Source organism: Plectropomus leopardus, chromosome 3 (genome assembly GCF_026936395.1).
Source record: "Plectropomus leopardus strain MGB_pleo_1.0 chromosome 3, ASM2693639v1, whole genome shotgun sequence".
Taxonomy (NCBI): Eukaryota; Metazoa; Chordata; class Actinopteri; order Perciformes; family Serranidae; genus Plectropomus; species Plectropomus leopardus.
In genome coordinates this window covers 2,906,804-2,924,898 of record NC_142178.1, presented here as the reverse complement: position 1 = coordinate 2,924,898, position 18,095 = coordinate 2,906,804, and the positions used below count along the sequence as shown (strand labels likewise).

Sequence of the window (18,095 nt, the reverse complement as noted above, 5' to 3'; positions counted from 1 at the left end):
AAAAAATGACTAATAAGTACTATGTTTAAAAAAGAGAAACATTACCTATATTTTTTTTAATTATTCTTCTATTCTTTGGTCTACCATGCAGCCAGTCAGACCAGAGGGGAGAAATAAAACTGAAAGCTCCGGACGAATAGAGTGAGGAGAGCTGTTCTTCTACTAAGCCTTCTTTTGGCTAATGTCCAGTCACAGAGAATAGAGCAGATAAGATGTAATTATATTATTTGCAGTGAAAGCTGAAGATAGCCTTTTCCTTATTATAGCAATATGAAACCTTGTATGAAGTAACCGACATGCAGAGCTAATGATGATAGGTTGATCAGTGGATTCCTTTACCATTACTCATGCTGTGTGGCAATGCAATGTGCTGGGTTTTCTCCATCAGTCTGACTAGTTTAACTGTACTAACTGTAAAGCTGTCATAGCTTTTTATGTTATCATAGGTGCTATTGTTTTCTTTCACCAACAGGAGCACTAGGGCGGCTGAGTGTTGAAACTGTGATGGTAAAACCTTCAAAAAACAATGAATACTCGTGACTGTTTACTTAAAGCCCAAACCTGTTTTCAAGGGAACAGGGTGGGGAGTTATTTGAGCAAGATGTGAAATGTCCTGATGAGTCATTTTGTACTTGGTACAAAACACAGCTTTGGATGTGATCCAAATACTGTCACATACAACTGACATATATAAGTCTGCCTTTATCTTAAAGGGTAACACCCTGTATCAGCAGTAACAACTATGTGTGTATGTGTATGGTTGTGAGTTGGGAACGTTGCCAACGTCATCCGCTGCCAAAGGAGGAGCGTGATGTTTATATAGCTTGACACCAATCAGAAAATTTCCCTGCTTCCTCATTTCCTTCCTCTACAGAAATGTGAAGACCCCAGTAATGTACATTTTACAATTTTAACCCCAGGATTATCAGTATTTCTTTTCAAATTGCATCCCTTTTTGTATAAAACACAATTCTTTTATTTAGTTGCATGTTTAAACATGCCAGAACGTGAGAAAAAAATCATCTTCTCAAAGCCAGCTTACGGGATCCTTCTGACTCATCATGCTTCATAACAGTCTGCAGGCAATTTGCATGTAATAAATTCAAAGGGCAATAAATCAATCAAACGAATAAAATAATCAAGCATTCAGAGGATAACATTTAATATATTTAAGATATTAGTTTATGATGATGAAGAAAGAGTCCCAGTGTCTCATATCGGATACTTCTGTGAGTACACTCACATGCAGTATACTATGTTCACTATATGGCCTGCTTCATTGCAAAGGGTGTGAATTTTAACAGGATAGTGCTGTCTCAGATCAAACAAGGCAGTTTTGCAATTTCCAGAAATTACATCACACAAACTCACAAGAACTGGCAGCTTTTCTTCTTCTGCACTGTTTTGGCTTTTATAGGTCACATGATGCTATGGCTATGTGCTCATTGGTAGGAACGGACTCCCTCAGGCATGATGCAGAAGGCGCTACAAGAAGTGTTATTGCATCTCATAACTCGTCAAAAGTTGAGCGGATCATCCGTAAGTTGTGAAATCGTGGACTATCACCTCCCAGAAATTCCTCTTGCATGGCCACTCCCACCTATAAAGGGTTGGCTTTTCCATTATCACTCGCATAACACTCCTACGCCACCTACATTTGGAAATAATGACAGCTAGTGCGGTGGCTGCAATGGAAATAAACCTGCTAATGTTTTGAGCATACATCTCCATGCTTTTTGGCATGTTATCAAAAGAGGAGAAGCAGCATAACATCGTAAGAGAAGTAGCACAACACCACTCAATGGAAACAAAGTCATCTTGCAATTGTGTTTTATCAACATTTCAAAAATATTGCTTAAGTTTTGCGCAAATCTGTAATAGAAACCCACCTAGTGCCACGAGGGGGAATGTATGAAAAGTAAAGGGCAAGGGTCTACTGTCATGAAATATTCATAAAGATAAATGTTCGCAGCCTGAAAGGCTGGTCACACTAGTATGCCGGGCTTGTGGCCCACCCAGCTAAGCCATCAAAGACCTGCAAAAATTGGTTCAGGACCATCTAAGACCATCTTCGACCAGCTACAACTAACTAAAACCAGCAACCAGAATAAGCAGGTTTTTAGCGGTTTGTTTTTTTTTTTCAGCAGGGATTGATTTTTTGTAATGCTAATGAACATTCTTTCACAGCATTGTAATGTTCATGGCATATACTGGCTGGTTCTAAGCTGCCACAGCTGCAGCTGACTTAAGCTGCCACAGTTTGCGATTATTAACAACTTGTCAAGCACCTAAACACCTTAAATCTTGTGTGTTGAGGATGAAAATTTAACATGCTTAAACACTAAATTTAACCACACCCATAGACAGTGTAGCTTACACCACAACAATATCTAATGATGCCCAATGCCTAATTAAAATGTGCCACTGTTTGCTATCTAGCAAGCTAATGTTGATAATCACGTTATTGTTTGTGGTACCAATTTATTACACAGATAACCCAATAAACAAATGGTGGGTTATATCTGATAACAGTATAGTGGTAGTGGAAAAATACTAAAAAAAAAAATAAAGTAATACCTGAGAAGCTTCTGAAAAAAGAAATAATGACACTTTTTTTCAAGTTTTATTTAATAGATGGCTGAAATACAAGGTAGGTGGGTACAAGACATGGGTAAATAGCAAATTTAGGGTTGGAATAGAATCATAAATACTTCATTGTTCCCCAGGAGAAAATTGTGACATTTCACTGTTTTCTCTCATACTATACATAAGCAAAGAGAATACTAAATCTAAAAATTTGAAAAAAGTATTCAAAAATATGTGCATTATACTACCAAAGCAATAAATGAAATAGAAGTAAGATTATTTACAAATATGTATATCATGCTACAAAGTGTGTTGAATGTAAATGCAAGCCTATAATATCTTAAAATGTGATCAGATTATCAGTTAAAAAATAGTGCTGGCGGATTTGATCCCTGAAGGCCAGTCTTTCTCCCTCAGTGGCAACGTCGGGCCTGTGGAAAGAGCAGAAATATTAAGATGTGTGATCTGACAGTTTTTTCACCACCAGATGTATTTTGGCGTTTTACTCGGGTTTCACTACGTGACAGTGACAGTGCCTGTGCCAAAACTACAGCTGTGACAGGCACAACTTTGTTGTCCAACAACCGCAGCCTGTATGTTGAAAGATACATAATCAGCAGCTGTATAAATGGTTTTGCTATCAAAACATATATACAGCAGTTTAAATGACAAAACAACAAAACAAACAAAAAAAAAGTTAGCATGTGCTTTAAGCACCGCATGTGTTTGATAACAGAAACTGTGGTAGACGAAGAGCTAACTATGCAGTAGAACATTGGTAATGACAACATGGTACTGTGAGAGCTTACATAAATACATGTATACATGACATGTATCTGTTCATTACACAACTATATTCTAGTATGTTTTCTTCCAATTATGTATGGCCGGTTAGCTCAGTTGGTTAGAGCGTGGTGCTAATAACGCCAAGGTCGCGGGTTCGATCCCCGTACGGGCCACTCCTTTTGCGTTTAATAGTGATGGTAGTTAATTAATTCAACGATAGCCAAACATTGTATTCTATTTTTGATTGACGTGATTATGCAAGTCTATATAAAAAAAATATCTATATATAAAGAAATTAGACATCCTGTCATCTGGTCAAAAATATATTTAGTAAATACTTCTATTCGAGCTACTGGTTCCATGGTGTAATGGTTAGCACTCTGGACTCTGAATCCAGCGATCCGAGTTCAAATCTCGGTGGAACCTGACTTTTCTATATCTTTGTAAATAATGTGCAGTCATTTATATCTTTATCATCGCTTTTTGTCTGTCATGATAAAGTCAGTGACATTTGCCATTGCAGTCACATTTTGTTATTTCTGGCCCCATAAACACTATATTCAGCGACAAATCCCTATGCCTTAGTATGTCTGAGAGCTGGCACTTGCTTTTGCATGCCCTGATTAAGACTGTATGTCAAAATGAATAGATGTCAAGCCCATTTATTCAAAGGCTTTTTAACTTTTGTAAAATGGTGTGCACTGATTTTTTTTGGTTTTGACTTACTGACATAAAAATTAAAAAGACAAAACCTCTCCCTCCTTTTTGGGGGGATATTTTTGTCCTTGAATCCAAAGAGCACCTGTTTTTGACAACTACACGTGAAGCAGCACTCCAGCCAAACTCTTTTTCCTTTATCTTTCTTTTTTTTTTTTATTTCCATTCACAATTAGCACCACAGCACATTTCCCCCTCAAAATACACCACTTTTCAAACAACTTAAATTAAAAGTCTGCTAAAACCCAACAGTGGTTAATATAGATTTTTTATTTTTAGTTTATTTTATATTTTCTTTATTTAAAAAAAAAATCTGGAAAAAACTCATTCCAAATACCAACAAACAAGAAGCAGTCTTCATGTTCAAAGAATAAGAAGCCATACTTTGAAGAACATCAGCACTGTGACATCTTTGGACAGGAGTCTTTATTCTGAAGTGGGGCAGTACTGAGTGGCACTGCAGTAGATGAGCAGATCCCTGACTGCAGCCAGCTTAAGTGGATTCTTCTTTCATTTATTCTTTCTTTTCTTTGATGTTGCTGCCTCCTTCTGGTGGGAGCTGGATGTGTCATGATCCTACTATGTTTTTGAATGAAAAAAAAAAGACAAAAAATGAATTATTTTCAATATAACACATGCTAAGTAGATTATAATTATTTGACGATCACAGCCTGGGATATGTCAGTGATTGGCAGCAACAGTGATTGTGACAGTGCGCATAGTGGAAATTGCATGTATTTTCTCAAATATGGTCAAAAAAAAAAAAAGACAAATTCCAAGGCAAAAGCCCAGAATGAGACCCAGAAATAATACAATGCAGTTTTTCACGCTTTGATGGCTGGGAGATCAAAATTTGCATTTTGTGAACATACCTCCTCAGTTGATAGTTGGAGCACCTACTTCAGAGCTTTATCTGGTGTCTCTGGATGAAGGATGACCACCTCCTCCTCTTCACTGTCAGATATTTCAACAACATCCCCTGAAAATCAACACAAATGTTCAATTTATGTTTCAAATTATTCAAAATAATTACTTAAAGAACAACAATAAAGGTGTTGCTGTTTGGAAATCGGATTCATTATTACAGCACTTTCTCTTTCCAACAACGTGTATGAGTGTTGATGCGTTTTTCTTTTGTTTGACTCTTCAGAAAGAGAAACCTCCCTGAATAATTTCTATTTGACCTAACATAAAAAAAAATTAACAAACCTCCTCTTCTCTTCTCCTTTTCATACTGTTCCTTCTCCCTCTTTGTTACTCTTTCCTCTTGTTCTTCACTGCTGCTGTCGTTTTTCTCTTCTTCGTCCTCTTCCTCTTCCTCCTCCAGTCCCCAGGTGTTCTGCAGCCCCTGTCCTACCTGACCCACACCTGGGACTGGCACCACTGGGGAGGGCACTCTGGTGTGTATGATTAAGTAGCACCATTGGATATAATATGGCATAGGTAAAGAAAGACACATTGTAGGCTTGGGCAGTATCATGGTATTTTTTTGATGGTATACCATCAAAAATACAGACCCTCATCCATCTATTAATGTCATACTAGAGAGACTGTAATGAGGATGTTTTGCATGCATTGTGCATCACGTGCCACTGGAGGTCAGTGTGGTGCAAAAACCTGCAGAGAACGTTACAAGACTGTAAACAGCCAGTCAACAGTGGCCTGTGTTGAGCCCCCAGCAGCAGAAGGGCAAACACCAGAGACCACAGGTAAATTTGCTGATTGGAACATCTAACCCCATGATTTAAGGGATTATTTCACCATGTTATCATCCTAACTCATCACATTGCGCTGCTCTGTCAGTGACCTCCTGTGTCTACTTATGATGTTTTAAGTATCCCTCCTTGTCAGCTGTTTACATGCCAGGATGCTGTTATGTTGAGGTCAACAAATGCACATGGTGGGATTATGCTGCATGGTCCTTTGTTTTTCAACAGCGCATGGCAACCAGCAATGGTTGGAATAAGGCAACAAGTCACGGATGGTTAGGTTTAGGAAAAGACGCACATTGGTAAAGTGCAGAATTTTTTTTTTTTTTTACATCCACACAGGTGCCGAACTCTGCATTCCCACACAAAAGGCATATGATAACAACATCAATAGCTCAGTCCAAGCGCGTTCGTCTCTGACGCCTTCCAGCCTCATTCTGGTTTGACTCGGAAAGTGGCATTTGGCGTCACACTCATACGCTGAAAGCACTGACAGACCTGACATATTTTACGAGTTTCAAATAAGAACGAGCTGATTATTTGGACCAAACCAGAGGTGCTGATTGTAACAACAGTGGAATGACTAAACAACTGACAAGATTGACCAAGACAGTTTTGGGGAGTTCTGACATCTAATGAGCGTGTTGTGTCTTGAATGGACTGAAAATGGCGGGATGGCCTGCGGAATGGCCTGCGGGGTGCTGCGAACTCACTGTTCAGTGGTACCAGAGGTTGGCGGGTACTGTCATATACTGTATACCCCAGTGAAACTCCAGGAAGGTATGAAGGTATGAAAAAATAAATACTGCCTAAGCCTAACACACAGTGCAGGTAAGTGCTGTTGTTGTTCAGCCTCGGTAAAGAATACGTCTGAGGCGGGGCCTCGCCTTTCATCACGATGTCATCAACTTTATCCGATACATCCATCATCTCCATTGGAGTCTCGTCCTTTTTTAGGGCTGTGATTCGCTCCTGAGGCATAGACTCTGCAAAACCACACCTGCCACCCGCCTTCCTGGGAAATGTAAAAATAAAGAGTTCTTGTTAATCATCTAGAGCCAACAGCAGAGTTCAAACAGTGGTCTTTATGTCCACTTCCACAGTATAATCAGTCCCTCCAGGATTTTGACAGTTGTTTTTGTGATTGTTGTGGCCTACAATGCCTGATTTCCAGGTAGCTTTTCTAAAAAATATTATATAATTTCTATATTTTTTTTAGGCATTTTTTATCATGAGAGTTTGAATTTTTTGTATATATATATAATCACATCACCATGTGTTGCATTTTCAAAGCCAATGTATATAATGTAAAATAAAACCAATATTTTACAAAATCTTAGCTTGTCTAAGGTTTTCTTTGCCATGTAAGTCAGAGTCAGTCAGGAAGATTTACAAACAGTGAGGTTCACGATCACGACTATATATGGTGTGTATATATATACATATAGTAAGTTTCCAGTGGTTTTCTGGTTTTCTGATATTAAAAAAAAAAAAACTCCCCTTTTTTAGAGGTCATTTCTTGTCACCTTACATTTCTTGTGATTTGCAGGGCGCTTCTTGCCAAGTTAGTCATTGCATTTCTTCCCCATGTTTTCAAAATAAATCACACTAATTAGCTCAGGTTTCAAAGGGTTAAATAGCTTATTAAAGACATACAAGGAAACAGATGTCAGAGAGAAAAAAAGGGGCTGAGTGGATCAATACGCCGCACACAGCTGTACAATGAAATGAGTCGAAGCTGTGGCAAAGATATAGTGATTGGACAAAATTGCAAGGCCCATCAAAATTCACAGATTGCCTGCATTTGCTGGATTTTGTTTCAATTGCAACACTGCGAAATCCTGAAGGGACTCAATAATGCAGAAGTGTGGTGATGAGATGTCACTGCTCACCTTGCATTCCTGTCATTCTCCAGGGCTTTAGTGATGAGCTCTGTGATTTCAGAAACTTTGACGCTGGCTATTTTACTGCATCTCATAACCTTCAACAACATGCACACAAAATATATTGCTATTAAACTCATTTTTTTTTTCTCATGTGGATACTTTGTGGTTTATTTACTGTAATATCATTGTTTAAGCTGACAGATCTTTATGACTACATTACTAAAAGAAGCGCGCTGTATTTATTCACCTGCTCTTTAAGCAACATGATGCCTCCGCTGGACTGGATGGAGCAGATTTCTCTGTGTTTGTTCATAGCAATCATCAGCAGGCCGTCCATCACTCGCTCTTCCCGCTCACAGGGATCCACTAGTAAGTACGTCCTGCAGAGCCAACGGGAAGTACAGAAGAAGAAAGCTAGGAATGAGGAAGGATAATGGATAACATTACAGTTGATATGACTTTATTGTTGAAGCACACCTGTCTCATCCTCTGTTAATGACTGAAATGGAACAGCTGATGGTGAATAATATGGAGTGAATCTAATGAAGTGATACGCCAAACACAAAGTTTGCTCATTCTTTTGTTTTTAATCTCAATTGTGAACAAATAAGCGTCAAGCTGAGCATCCTAGTGTGCCCTAGAATTTTTTCCATGATTCATAGTTCTGCAGCGGTGTTTGGGTGGGTGGTGTGAGTCAAGTGGCACCTATGTCCTGAGCTTTACCAGCAGAACACTGCATTGTAACGAGATGATAAATATTATTTACTTCACCCGACGGTGCTTTGAATATTTTGGATGATCTTTAATTATAGTCATTGCTTTTTGTATTCTGCACTCAGTTGCCAGTCGTGCAGTTAATTACACCCTCATGATTTTTTTAATGTTCAATTTTTGTTGAAACTGTTTAAGAGGTGTTGATTCAACTGCATGACAGTTTTACTCCCTCTTCACCCACAACTACACTCCTGTACATGGCTCCAACAATATCATCAACTTTGCAGATGACACAACTGTGGTGGGCCTCATCAAAAACAACGATGAGTCGGCCTACAGGGAGGAGGTCCAGCACCTCAACAACCTCAACCAACAACCTTAACCTCAAGCAGGCACAGGAACAGCTTCTTCCTATCAGCTGTCATCTTAGTGAACTCTGCAATGACAATAAACTTGAATCGAATCTGAATCTAATCTAATTGTGGAGGATATAATTTGTGGTGCTGATGAGTGTATTGTGCTGAACCAACAGCTCTTTCTGTTTTTTTGTCCACCTCTTTTATATAAATGTATGTAGGTTAACTACATCCTTAAAACCGCCATACACTGCACCCTTTCAATAAAAATCACAACATTTTGCGACTTCACACAGAAAATAATGGCGTCTTGTATTCTGACGTTGTGTCTTACCCTTGTAGGAAGAAGGAGAAGCTGACACTGATGGGCATGTGGTAGATACTCAGAGGAATAGGATCTCTCTCCTCGGGACTGTACTGCGGAGCACAGGAAGAAATACTCAAGTACAACCAGCACTAAGTACAAAGCAAAGAAAATTGCTCTGATATGAGTGTAAAAATTAAATCAATGGTTCAACCTAACTGAAGGGCACCAATACTAAACCTGCTTTGCTCGGGGGCCACTTTTGCAAAATGCCAAGAGGACAGGGGCCAGTCTCTGCAGCCCCATAGATGTTTCTAAGATTTAGGACAATTCTAGGATTTTAGGATATTTCTAGGACTTTTCTAGGGAAGTTTCAAGGATTACAGGACATTTATAGGATTTTAGCTAGTTTCAAGGATTTTAGGACACTTTTATGGTTTTAGGATGTTTCTAAGACTTTAAGACATTAGTGTCTTAGTAAAGACTTCTGTCGGGGGAGTGGGGGATCCTTCACTGGCACTTCTCTTGATAGATAAGCTCTATGTTGATCCTGTTTTATGCACTCTGACACCTTATGTATACTAGAAGCACAAAAACAATTCCCAGTATGAATCACTTTTTTTTTATTGTGAATTAAAAATGGTTGGGGAGCCAACCAGCACCTACTGGGGGCCAGATTTGGTGAGTGAGACAAAAGTTGAGTATTATTGCTGTAGGGTATTTTTTACTTCAGCAATAAAAAGATGTATAGCACTGAAATAAACAGAAATAATGATTAAGTAGTGACGTAAAGCAGGAAATTTCACACTGTTCCCCTGTGAGTAAGGGCAAAGACTCAAAAAACAGAGCTGCTGGGTGTGTGGAGTTTTCCCCGGGGAATTCAGTGAAGCAGAGGCACCACCTGCTGTTTGCTGCTGACTCACCACAGTAACTTCGTCTCCCTGGATGCTGACATCAGGATGTCTGAAGTGGCACAGAGCGGTGATTGCTGCGATGCTGGCTGCATCCATCAGGTTCCCATCATGATTCAACATATGAACGTCCACTCTGATCTGCCACACCTGAACAAAGACAGATCATCATCATCATCATCATCATCACCACACTGGTTAAAGTTCTCCTCTTTTTTAACCCTTTAAAACCTGGATCAAACCTTCAAATAAATCAAAACGTGTGAAAAAAGGCAATAAGAAAGTTGGCCAAAAAAAAAAATCTTGCAAATTGTAAGAAATTAGCAAAAAATGACAAGAAAATGACCTAAAAATGTTGCAAAGAGAGACAGAAAATTTTCAGAAATTTATCAAAAAAATGGAAAAATATCAAGAATATTATATTTATACTTATTATAATCATATATTCCTAATGGTGACACATATAAAAAATATGGTCAAATGGATCATTTCTTGTCAAGTTGTTGTCTCATTTCAAAGTTTTAAAAAGAAATCAAAGCAGATACTCAGGTTTCAGAGGGTCTGTGTGTGTGTGTGTGTGTGTGTGTGTGTGTGTGTGTGTGTGTGTGTGTGTGTTTTACCTTTTCTCCAGACACCACACACAGAGACTCAGTATCAATGCACTTAGAGTTCCTCAAGCATCTCTCCAGCTGTCTGTTTAACTTGACTGACAGCTCAGACGGTCTGTAGAGAGACAAACCCCCTCAGGTGATTTACACTCTCTGCACAGTTGGACTAAAGACACAATGTTTCAGACACAGTCTAATGTATGACTTAACTCCATCAACGAGAAATGTCACCAGCGAACACGTAACATAAGAGTCTCCCAGATGTGTGTGAGTAGAAAAGTCCATACAAACATCATGACTACTGTTTTTCCTCACCTGCCTTGTTCAAACGCTGGTGAAGCCATGGGCGACAGCTCGATATTAAAGAACATGATGCCCTCGTTTGGTCGATTCTCTTTCGGAGCCACCAGCTCACATGACACCTGAGCCATGACCCTGTATGCAGCACATTGATACTCCATTATCACACAAAAAATAACTTCTTAGGGACTGTTTGTTATTTATGAGGAATAAATGGGTGGTGCAAAAGAGGAAATGCATGTCAAAAATTTTTAAGCACTAGGGAGGGACTTGTGTATTTTTATTTTGGCTTTAGGAAAGGTGCATACAACTTTAAATTACTGTGTTTTGCATTTAATTTTCTGCTGACTGACATATTTTCTTGAAAAAAATTAGGAAACTTTCTTTTTCTTTAAAATCATTTTGGCAAATTTTAATTTTTTTTACTAAATGTTTGGTAATTTTTAGTGAAAACATGCCTTCCAAACCTGCAAGCATGTTTTCTTTAAAAACAGAAATGATCATTGGATTTTCAAATTTCCGACTGTCCTTGAACAAATCGTGTGTTATTGTACAGGTTTGTGAATCCTGAGCCATGACCCTGCACACTGATACTCCATTATCATACAGATAATTACTTAATGTCCTTAGGGACTGTTTGTTATTTATGAGAAGGAGGGGGGGGGTACAAAAAGGAGAGGGATGCCAAGTCATTTTTAAGCACTGGGGTGGGGCATGTGTTATTTTATTTTGGCTCAGGGGACGGACATAAATCTTTAAATGGCTGTAGATAATTTTGTTTTAATAAAAATACCCTCTAAACCTTGCAGCTTTGACAGACATGTTTTCTTTAAAAAAAATAAAAATACAAATAACACAATTTATCATTGCTAGAAACTGTAAAAAATAAATAAATAAATGTATCATTACATTTTCAAATTTCCGATGGTCAACACATTGTGCGTGACAAAGGCATCCCATCATCAAACTACATTTATTTTTCAAGTCTCAGTTAAAATGTGTGCTTATTGATGGTGGAGGGAGGGTCATGTCTTTTTCCCCATTCACTCAAGGAGGCACAGGTCAAAATATTTGTAGATTATATATTTGTAAATATATGAAAGACAACATTTTTGTTTAAATAAAATAAAAAAAATAACAAAATAAAAAAAGTCACACCCCAGCTCTCCTCCCCGCTAAATAAAGTACAGTCCCTTAGTATAAAAAAAGAAAAGAAAAAGAAAATAATAATAATGAAGAAAAAAATATCACCCCGCTCTGAAGTAAATGTTTAGAGTATATATGAGGAACTCTTCACACTCATCTGGCCGTAGTTTCACCTGGTTTTTCCCAGATCCACAAAGCAGCATCCATAGTCCGTCCCAAAGGTGATCTTCATCCTCCTGTAGTCGTAGGTCTGCCGGCCGTCCAGTCGCTGCAGGGACGAAACACGTCAACTAACGGTATTATCATGGGCTAGATATCGATGAACCCAACTCACTGAAACATGTTTTATCTCCAGTGACTGGAGGCTGATTTGTTGAACCGCGGGACATCAGGTTTGTGTCGGCGCATGTAGCGGACATATAATATTCAGAAGCTGCTCACCTTTTTCTCCTGGATGGCTTTGAGCAGGAAGTCCCGCTCGCAGTTGGACAGCGGTGTGTCCTTCATTCTGACTACTGTTTAACAGCCGCAGTTAGATTTCAATCCTTGAAGTACACTGCTGCTGCTCCGACACACATGTGGCCGCCATAAATGTTTTCTCAACTCCAACCCGGAAGTACATACGGCAAGCCGCAGTAACGGTGGAGGGGAATCATTTACTCTATTTCACTTGTTTAGGATGATTCCAAATCAAAATCACAATTATTTTGGACTGTTTGTCTTTATTTATTATGAACCAGATCTGCAGTTTGCCCAGAGGACGTTTTAGTGAAATCTATGTTGGAAGTAAGCTTTTAATTTGAAATGCAGCTAAAGAGGGAGCCTGTGATGCCTTAAAGGGCCCCTTGTGAAATCGTAGTTTGGAGCTTTCAAACCTACAGCAACTGCCCTGCTTGACTGTACTCATATTTTTACTATTTGTACATGTGACGTCTGGACAGATTTTCACTTGGATCTCCAACAACATTTTGGCAAAAACATTTCATTCATAGAGGCTGATTTGTTTATAATACACTTTTACCCTTTAAAATTTAAAATTCGCCAGGGAATTAAAAGTTACAAGAAATTTTTAATTAACTGAAAAGGCATTCACACACACACATACATAATGTTATTTTTGTAACATAATTTTTAAATATACAATTATAATTAGTCGCGTCAGTAACAAATGTTATTTATTTTAAAAAGTAGCCTCTCTCGTGCAAGAGAATAGCGTTCGCATTCTCTTAGTAAAAGTCTTAGGAGAAAAGCCTCGGACAGCAAGAACATTGTTTCTCCAACTTGTTCTGTCTGTAAAGAAGAAACTGAATCAATCTCTCACTTACGCTACGAATGTTTTTACTCTCAAGAATTCTGGGTTGAAGTGTCTCTGTAGATCTATGCATATTTTAACAGACTGACACCAATTTTGGAAGCCACGGTCTTGTTTCTAAACTGTAATACAGGCTCTTGTTTCACTGATGATGTCTCAGATTTGTCTGTCTTACTGGCAAATATCACAAGGCTTAGATAAAGGGCTTCAAATTACTCTAAATATTCATTTGTGCATGTGTGTTATACTGTATAATTTGAAAAGTGGTCAATTAAGAAAGAAAGAAAGATGGCTCTCATCTCGGCTCTGATTTGTACCGACTGTTGGTTACACATGAACGCACCATTCACGCTCTCCATCTGCGCGACGTGCGCGTGCGCATTGGCCGTCTCGCTCACTCATCAAGCGCGCACCGTTATCCGAGCAAAGCTGTCATCTACCTCCCATCTTCTCTAGCCGACAACTGGGTTTTTTTCGACCGTGTACGGCAGGCCTCCGAGTAGGTCTGACGCACAGGATACTACCTCTGTGCTTTTCAGGCGGAATATCAGCTTTTATCGACATTCCCTCCGCGTTTACAAGAAGACGCAAGGTTTGTTTGTGCGCGCTCATTCATTCTCTCCATCCTCCCTGTGCTACAGCGCTGCTAACCGAGCGAGCTAACGATGCTGTCCACTCATTTCTGCTCTCTAACAGGACATTTAAAGCCACCCTTCGCTTTGAATTGAGATTTTTATGTTTTGAACGCCAGGGTATGTTTTGGAAGTGGGCTCCATTAGTTTGCCAGCTAAGCTTAAGCCAACGTTTCGTGTTTATGATTGGCGCGCCGTTCAGTTAGCATAGCTAGCTAGCGGAGCAGGTGCTGCAGCCAGAGCCGTTCATCTAAAAGAGTTTGGACATTGCAGTGCTCGCTGGCAGCCATGTTAGCTCCTCAACACTGTCCCGTGACCTCTTCTGTCGAGCTCCTACTTTTGTTCAGTGATAAGCTTCTCTACGGAATTATAAAAATTAAAGAATAGCTTTCTGGCAATCAACCAGAGGCTGGTAGGGATGCTACAGAACTGTGACTGTGTCCAGTAGGACTAAAGCTAAATGGGAACTAGAATTTGCTGGAAACTGACTTCCAGACAGAAAAGCTGGTTGATTTGATTAGGTATGTGTATGACTTATAATCTAGTACGTTATATATCTGTGTATTATGATCTTATATAGCTGCGTGGTACATGATTTTAATAACCTTTAATTGCATATATTATCCCTTTGAGACCTGAGAAATTGGCTTGAAAACACAGATAAAAGGCAATGAGCAACTTAAGAAATAACACAAAAACTAGTAAAAAAGGAATGTAATAGACCAAACACATCAACAACAGAAACAATAAAAGCAATAAAACCACAATTAAAAGGAAATAAAAGAAATAAAACATGAATTAAGAAGGTAAAAAGAAATAAAAAGACAAAATGAAAATATGACATCACATAAAGGCAAGTCCAAAAGGATGGGTTTTAAGAAGTGATGTAATATAATGATTCTGCAAAATAATTTTAAATATATTATTATGACAATTGTAAATATGTTTTTTATTTCTATTTATTATTTTTTTATTTCCACCATTAATGTATTCATTTCATTTCTACAATGCACATTATCAACATTTCTATGAATGTGCCAGTTTTAGACAGCTGGCTTATTTTCAGCTGTTGACCTTTAGCGTGATATTTTGAAACTGATGAGGTGATGGTTTAAATTCATAGACAGATCAAGCAATGCAACAGGAACCAGCAAAACATTTGCACACTATTAAAATCACACAGCGAAGCAATAGTAGGGGTGGGAAACAAAAATCGAAGTATCGCAATATTTTTGAGTGTAGCATGGTCTCCTAAGTATTGATTTTTAATGAATAAAGTATTGATATTACAAATATGATTGCTCTTTGGTGGCTGACTGGAATAATAAAATCAACCACTTTTCAGTCCACTAAATATATTTTGCTGCAAAAATGTGAAGGGGAGATGAACAGACTGAAAACTTGAAGATGACTGTGTTTTCACTGAGTGATGTTCTGTGACTTCTCCTCTCACAACAACATGCCAAGAAGCATGGTGATGGATGTTTAAAACATTAGCAGCTTAATTTCTATTGTAGCCACTTCACTAGTCGTCATTTTTTCCAATCCAAGGCCATGTAGGCGTGTTATAGATCCATAATGGAAAGGCCAGCCCCTTATATGTGGGAGCGGCCACGTATGAGGGATTTCTGGGAGGTGCCCATGATTTCACAGAGGAATTGTGGATTCAAAATTTCCGGATGATCCGCTCAACTTTTGAAGAGTTATGTGATGCAAAAACACCTCATGTAGCTCCTGCTGCATCATGAGGCAGCCAGTTCATACTGACAAGCACATAGCCATAGCATCATGTGAGTTATAAAAGCCAAAAAAGCATTTCCATTGCAGTTTTACAATATATGGCTTTTTTTGAATCACCTGAAAAACCACCTCATGTGAGAGTAAAAACCTTTTTGCGACTAATGGGAGTTTTTTTTTCAAAATTGACGTGTTTCCATTAGGCATATTTTTTTTATTTGCAGTTTTAGTTTGCACACTTTGAAGGTGAATACCTATATACACATTTGTGTTTTAATATAAGAACCTTTTGGCTGTTCCTACACGGGATGCAGCCACCTTTTCCTATACAGGATGTGGCCAAGATTTCTCACAAACTGTTACCTTGCTTGCATTCAAACTAATAACTGAGCATTATTTTGATGCTTTTCAAAACACGATCGCTCTTATCAGTGCAGCCGGTTCATCATCTCTCCCCTTCTGTTTCTCCTTTTGATCCTCTTGCTCTCTGATGTTGGCAAATAGAACAATAACAGTATGGGAGTTAGAGGTAATCAGGAATGAAGGGAGGCGTGCTGCTGTGCTGTCTGCAGTGATGCTTCTCATTTCAGGCGGCTCACAACAAGAGTCAGCATCTGTGGCCTGATCAATAGGTCATTGGAGCTGTTTGGTGCAACTGATCTGTGAATTGTTCCAGTATTCAGCCAGGGAAGATTTCTAAAGCACAGAGGGGAACACACAAAGATCTTAATCTGATCAATTTATTGTTACAAATGAAGACCAAACGGGTTTGTACGGCATGAAAAACCTAGAGAAATTATTGAATTTGCAAAAATTGTCTTGGTAAACTAAATATACTCTGAAAGTAGGGTTGCTACAGTGAGATGAGACTTTCATGGTAAGATAATCGTCTCAGAAAATTTAACAGTATTACAGAATTATTATTATTATTATTTTTTTATTATTATCAGTCAGAATGACCCTTAAAGAAATAAAAACAGAAGGGTCAGTTTTGGTTGAACAAATATTTTATCTCTTTAATTAAAACTTGGAACCATTTTTAGAAATTGAAGTATGGGTAAAAAGTCTCACTTTTGGAAAAAAAGACTAAGGTGAGATTCTCAGTCCAGTTGCATATTTTTTTCATATCATAGATAAACAAATGTATACAGTATGATTATTATCACCTTTCATATTATGGTATTCCTTAAAACCGATATATTGCTGCAACCCTACCTCAAAGTTTTGAAAAAGTCAGGGAATTTTGTTTCACAAACCAGTATAATAACATATGATGTGTTCAACGACTGTCAGAAATGTGAAAATCCAATAATAATTTCTGTTTTTGCAGTTGCTGGCTGTGATAAATGGTTTAATTTTTGGTGGATTTTTGTGAAAGAAAATATCCCACAGGCTTGGAAGGTGTGTTTTCTTTAAAAAGAACCACAATTTTAAAGAAAAAAAAAAGCCAGAATTTTTTCTTTAAAAATAGCCAAAAAAATTCAAAGAAAAAGAAAGTGGTCTAAATGTTTTTTCAAGAAAATATACCAATAGGCAGTAAAATAAATACAACACACAGTGATATCTCTCTTGTAAAGATGCTTGCAAAGGGGACACTGTAAATCCATCAAGGCTAGTTGTATGCTATGGATTTGAAAGCACAGATGTTTCTGGCATCTGTTTCGGAGGAGTCTGTCTTTAAGCTGGTGGGAAAGCGTTGGAGCAGAGAAGGGGCCGAATTAAAGCTTTTGTAGGGAAACGGTGCGAAACATGAGAGATAAGGATGTGATCTGAGGACATGGGCCCATATCAAGCAGCACTGTGTCCTAATGTGACCTCAATCTCTTTGTTTTCTCTCACCCTCTTATCCCTCCATCCTCTAACACACATTCTCAAATCATATCATCAACACACACACATGGCTGCACTTCATAGCTAACATCTTACACTTGTGTCTTTTTCCCAACACACCTTCCCTCTCTCCCTTATCTCACCCTCTGTTCTCCGTCCTGCTATCACCCTCCTCCCCCCTGCAGATGAAGTTGGACAAGGGTTGGATGTGGTGCACGCTGCTCCTCTTCTCCTCGGCTGTGGCGGCTGTAGTGGCCCAGCAGCAGCAGTCGGAGGTTGGTGTCTCAGACAGCGATGAAGATATGGGGTTGGATGAGGAGGAATTAAAGGTTCTGATGGCAGAAGAGGAGCAGGAGGAAGAGGAGGAGGCGACAGTGATGGACGATGACCACGTCGATGAGACTGACGCCACAGAAAATGGGAAGGCTGGCAAAGCTGGAACGGATGCAAATGTCTCCTTTCAGGTCAGAAATGGGTTAAGGTCAAACTGAAGTATGTCAAAGATTCTCCTTCTCAGTTGCAAAGCTTTGGATGATTGAAAACAGCCTTCTGATTTATGGT

At 38.7% G+C, this 18,095-nt stretch overlaps 2 protein-coding genes and 2 non-coding genes across 8 annotated transcripts in view; 3 read left to right on the top strand and 1 right to left on the bottom strand.

Moving 5' to 3' along the window:
- Positions 1 to 3,471: 3,471 nt before the first annotated feature.
- trnai-aau (transfer RNA isoleucine (anticodon AAU)) lies at positions 3,472 to 3,545 on the top strand. Its single transcript has one exon. It is a non-coding gene; the product is annotated as a tRNA-Ile (tRNA).
- Positions 3,546 to 3,726: 181 nt separating this feature from the next.
- Positions 3,727 to 3,798, top strand: trnaq-cug (transfer RNA glutamine (anticodon CUG)). The gene has a single exon. It is a non-coding gene; the product is annotated as a tRNA-Gln (tRNA).
- Positions 3,799 to 4,339: 541 nt separating this feature from the next.
- Positions 4,340 to 12,650, bottom strand: exosc9 (exosome component 9). Of its 2 annotated transcripts, none has more exons than XM_042485242.2 (12): positions 12,465 to 12,650; positions 12,197 to 12,291; positions 10,893 to 11,012; positions 10,590 to 10,692; positions 9,982 to 10,119; positions 9,089 to 9,171; positions 7,932 to 8,064; positions 7,691 to 7,779; positions 6,667 to 6,813; positions 5,299 to 5,486; positions 4,962 to 5,068; positions 4,340 to 4,665 (listed from the first exon to the last, which is right to left on the bottom strand). In XM_042485242.2, the coding sequence occupies exons 1-11, from the start codon at positions 12,528 to 12,530 to the stop codon at positions 4,986 to 4,988; spliced, it is 1,245 nt and encodes a 414-aa protein (XP_042341176.2). In that variant the 5' UTR covers positions 12,531 to 12,650; the 3' UTR covers positions 4,340 to 4,665; positions 4,962 to 4,985. The 2 variants fall into 2 exon arrangements, with proteins under 2 accessions (XP_042341176.2, XP_042341175.2); XM_042485241.2 differs by having other exon boundaries at positions 4,340 to 4,668; positions 12,465 to 12,649.
- Positions 12,651 to 13,732: 1,082 nt separating this feature from the next.
- The window catches only part of clgn (calmegin), a 23,384-nt gene continuing 19,021 nt past the window's right edge, over positions 13,733 to 18,095 (top strand). For 3 of the 4 annotated variants that reach the window (XR_015776165.1, XM_088075339.1, XM_042485157.2), the window contains exons 1-2: positions 13,733 to 13,927; positions 17,720 to 17,998. Coding sequence is in view for 3 of the 4 variants with exons in the window: in XM_088075339.1 (XP_087931465.1) it covers positions 17,720 to 17,998 (279 nt within the window). In the remaining variant the exon portion in view is untranslated. Of the gene's footprint in view, positions 13,928 to 17,618; positions 17,999 to 18,095 lie in introns of all 4 variants that reach the window. The other variant, XM_088075338.1, reaches the window with a different exon arrangement.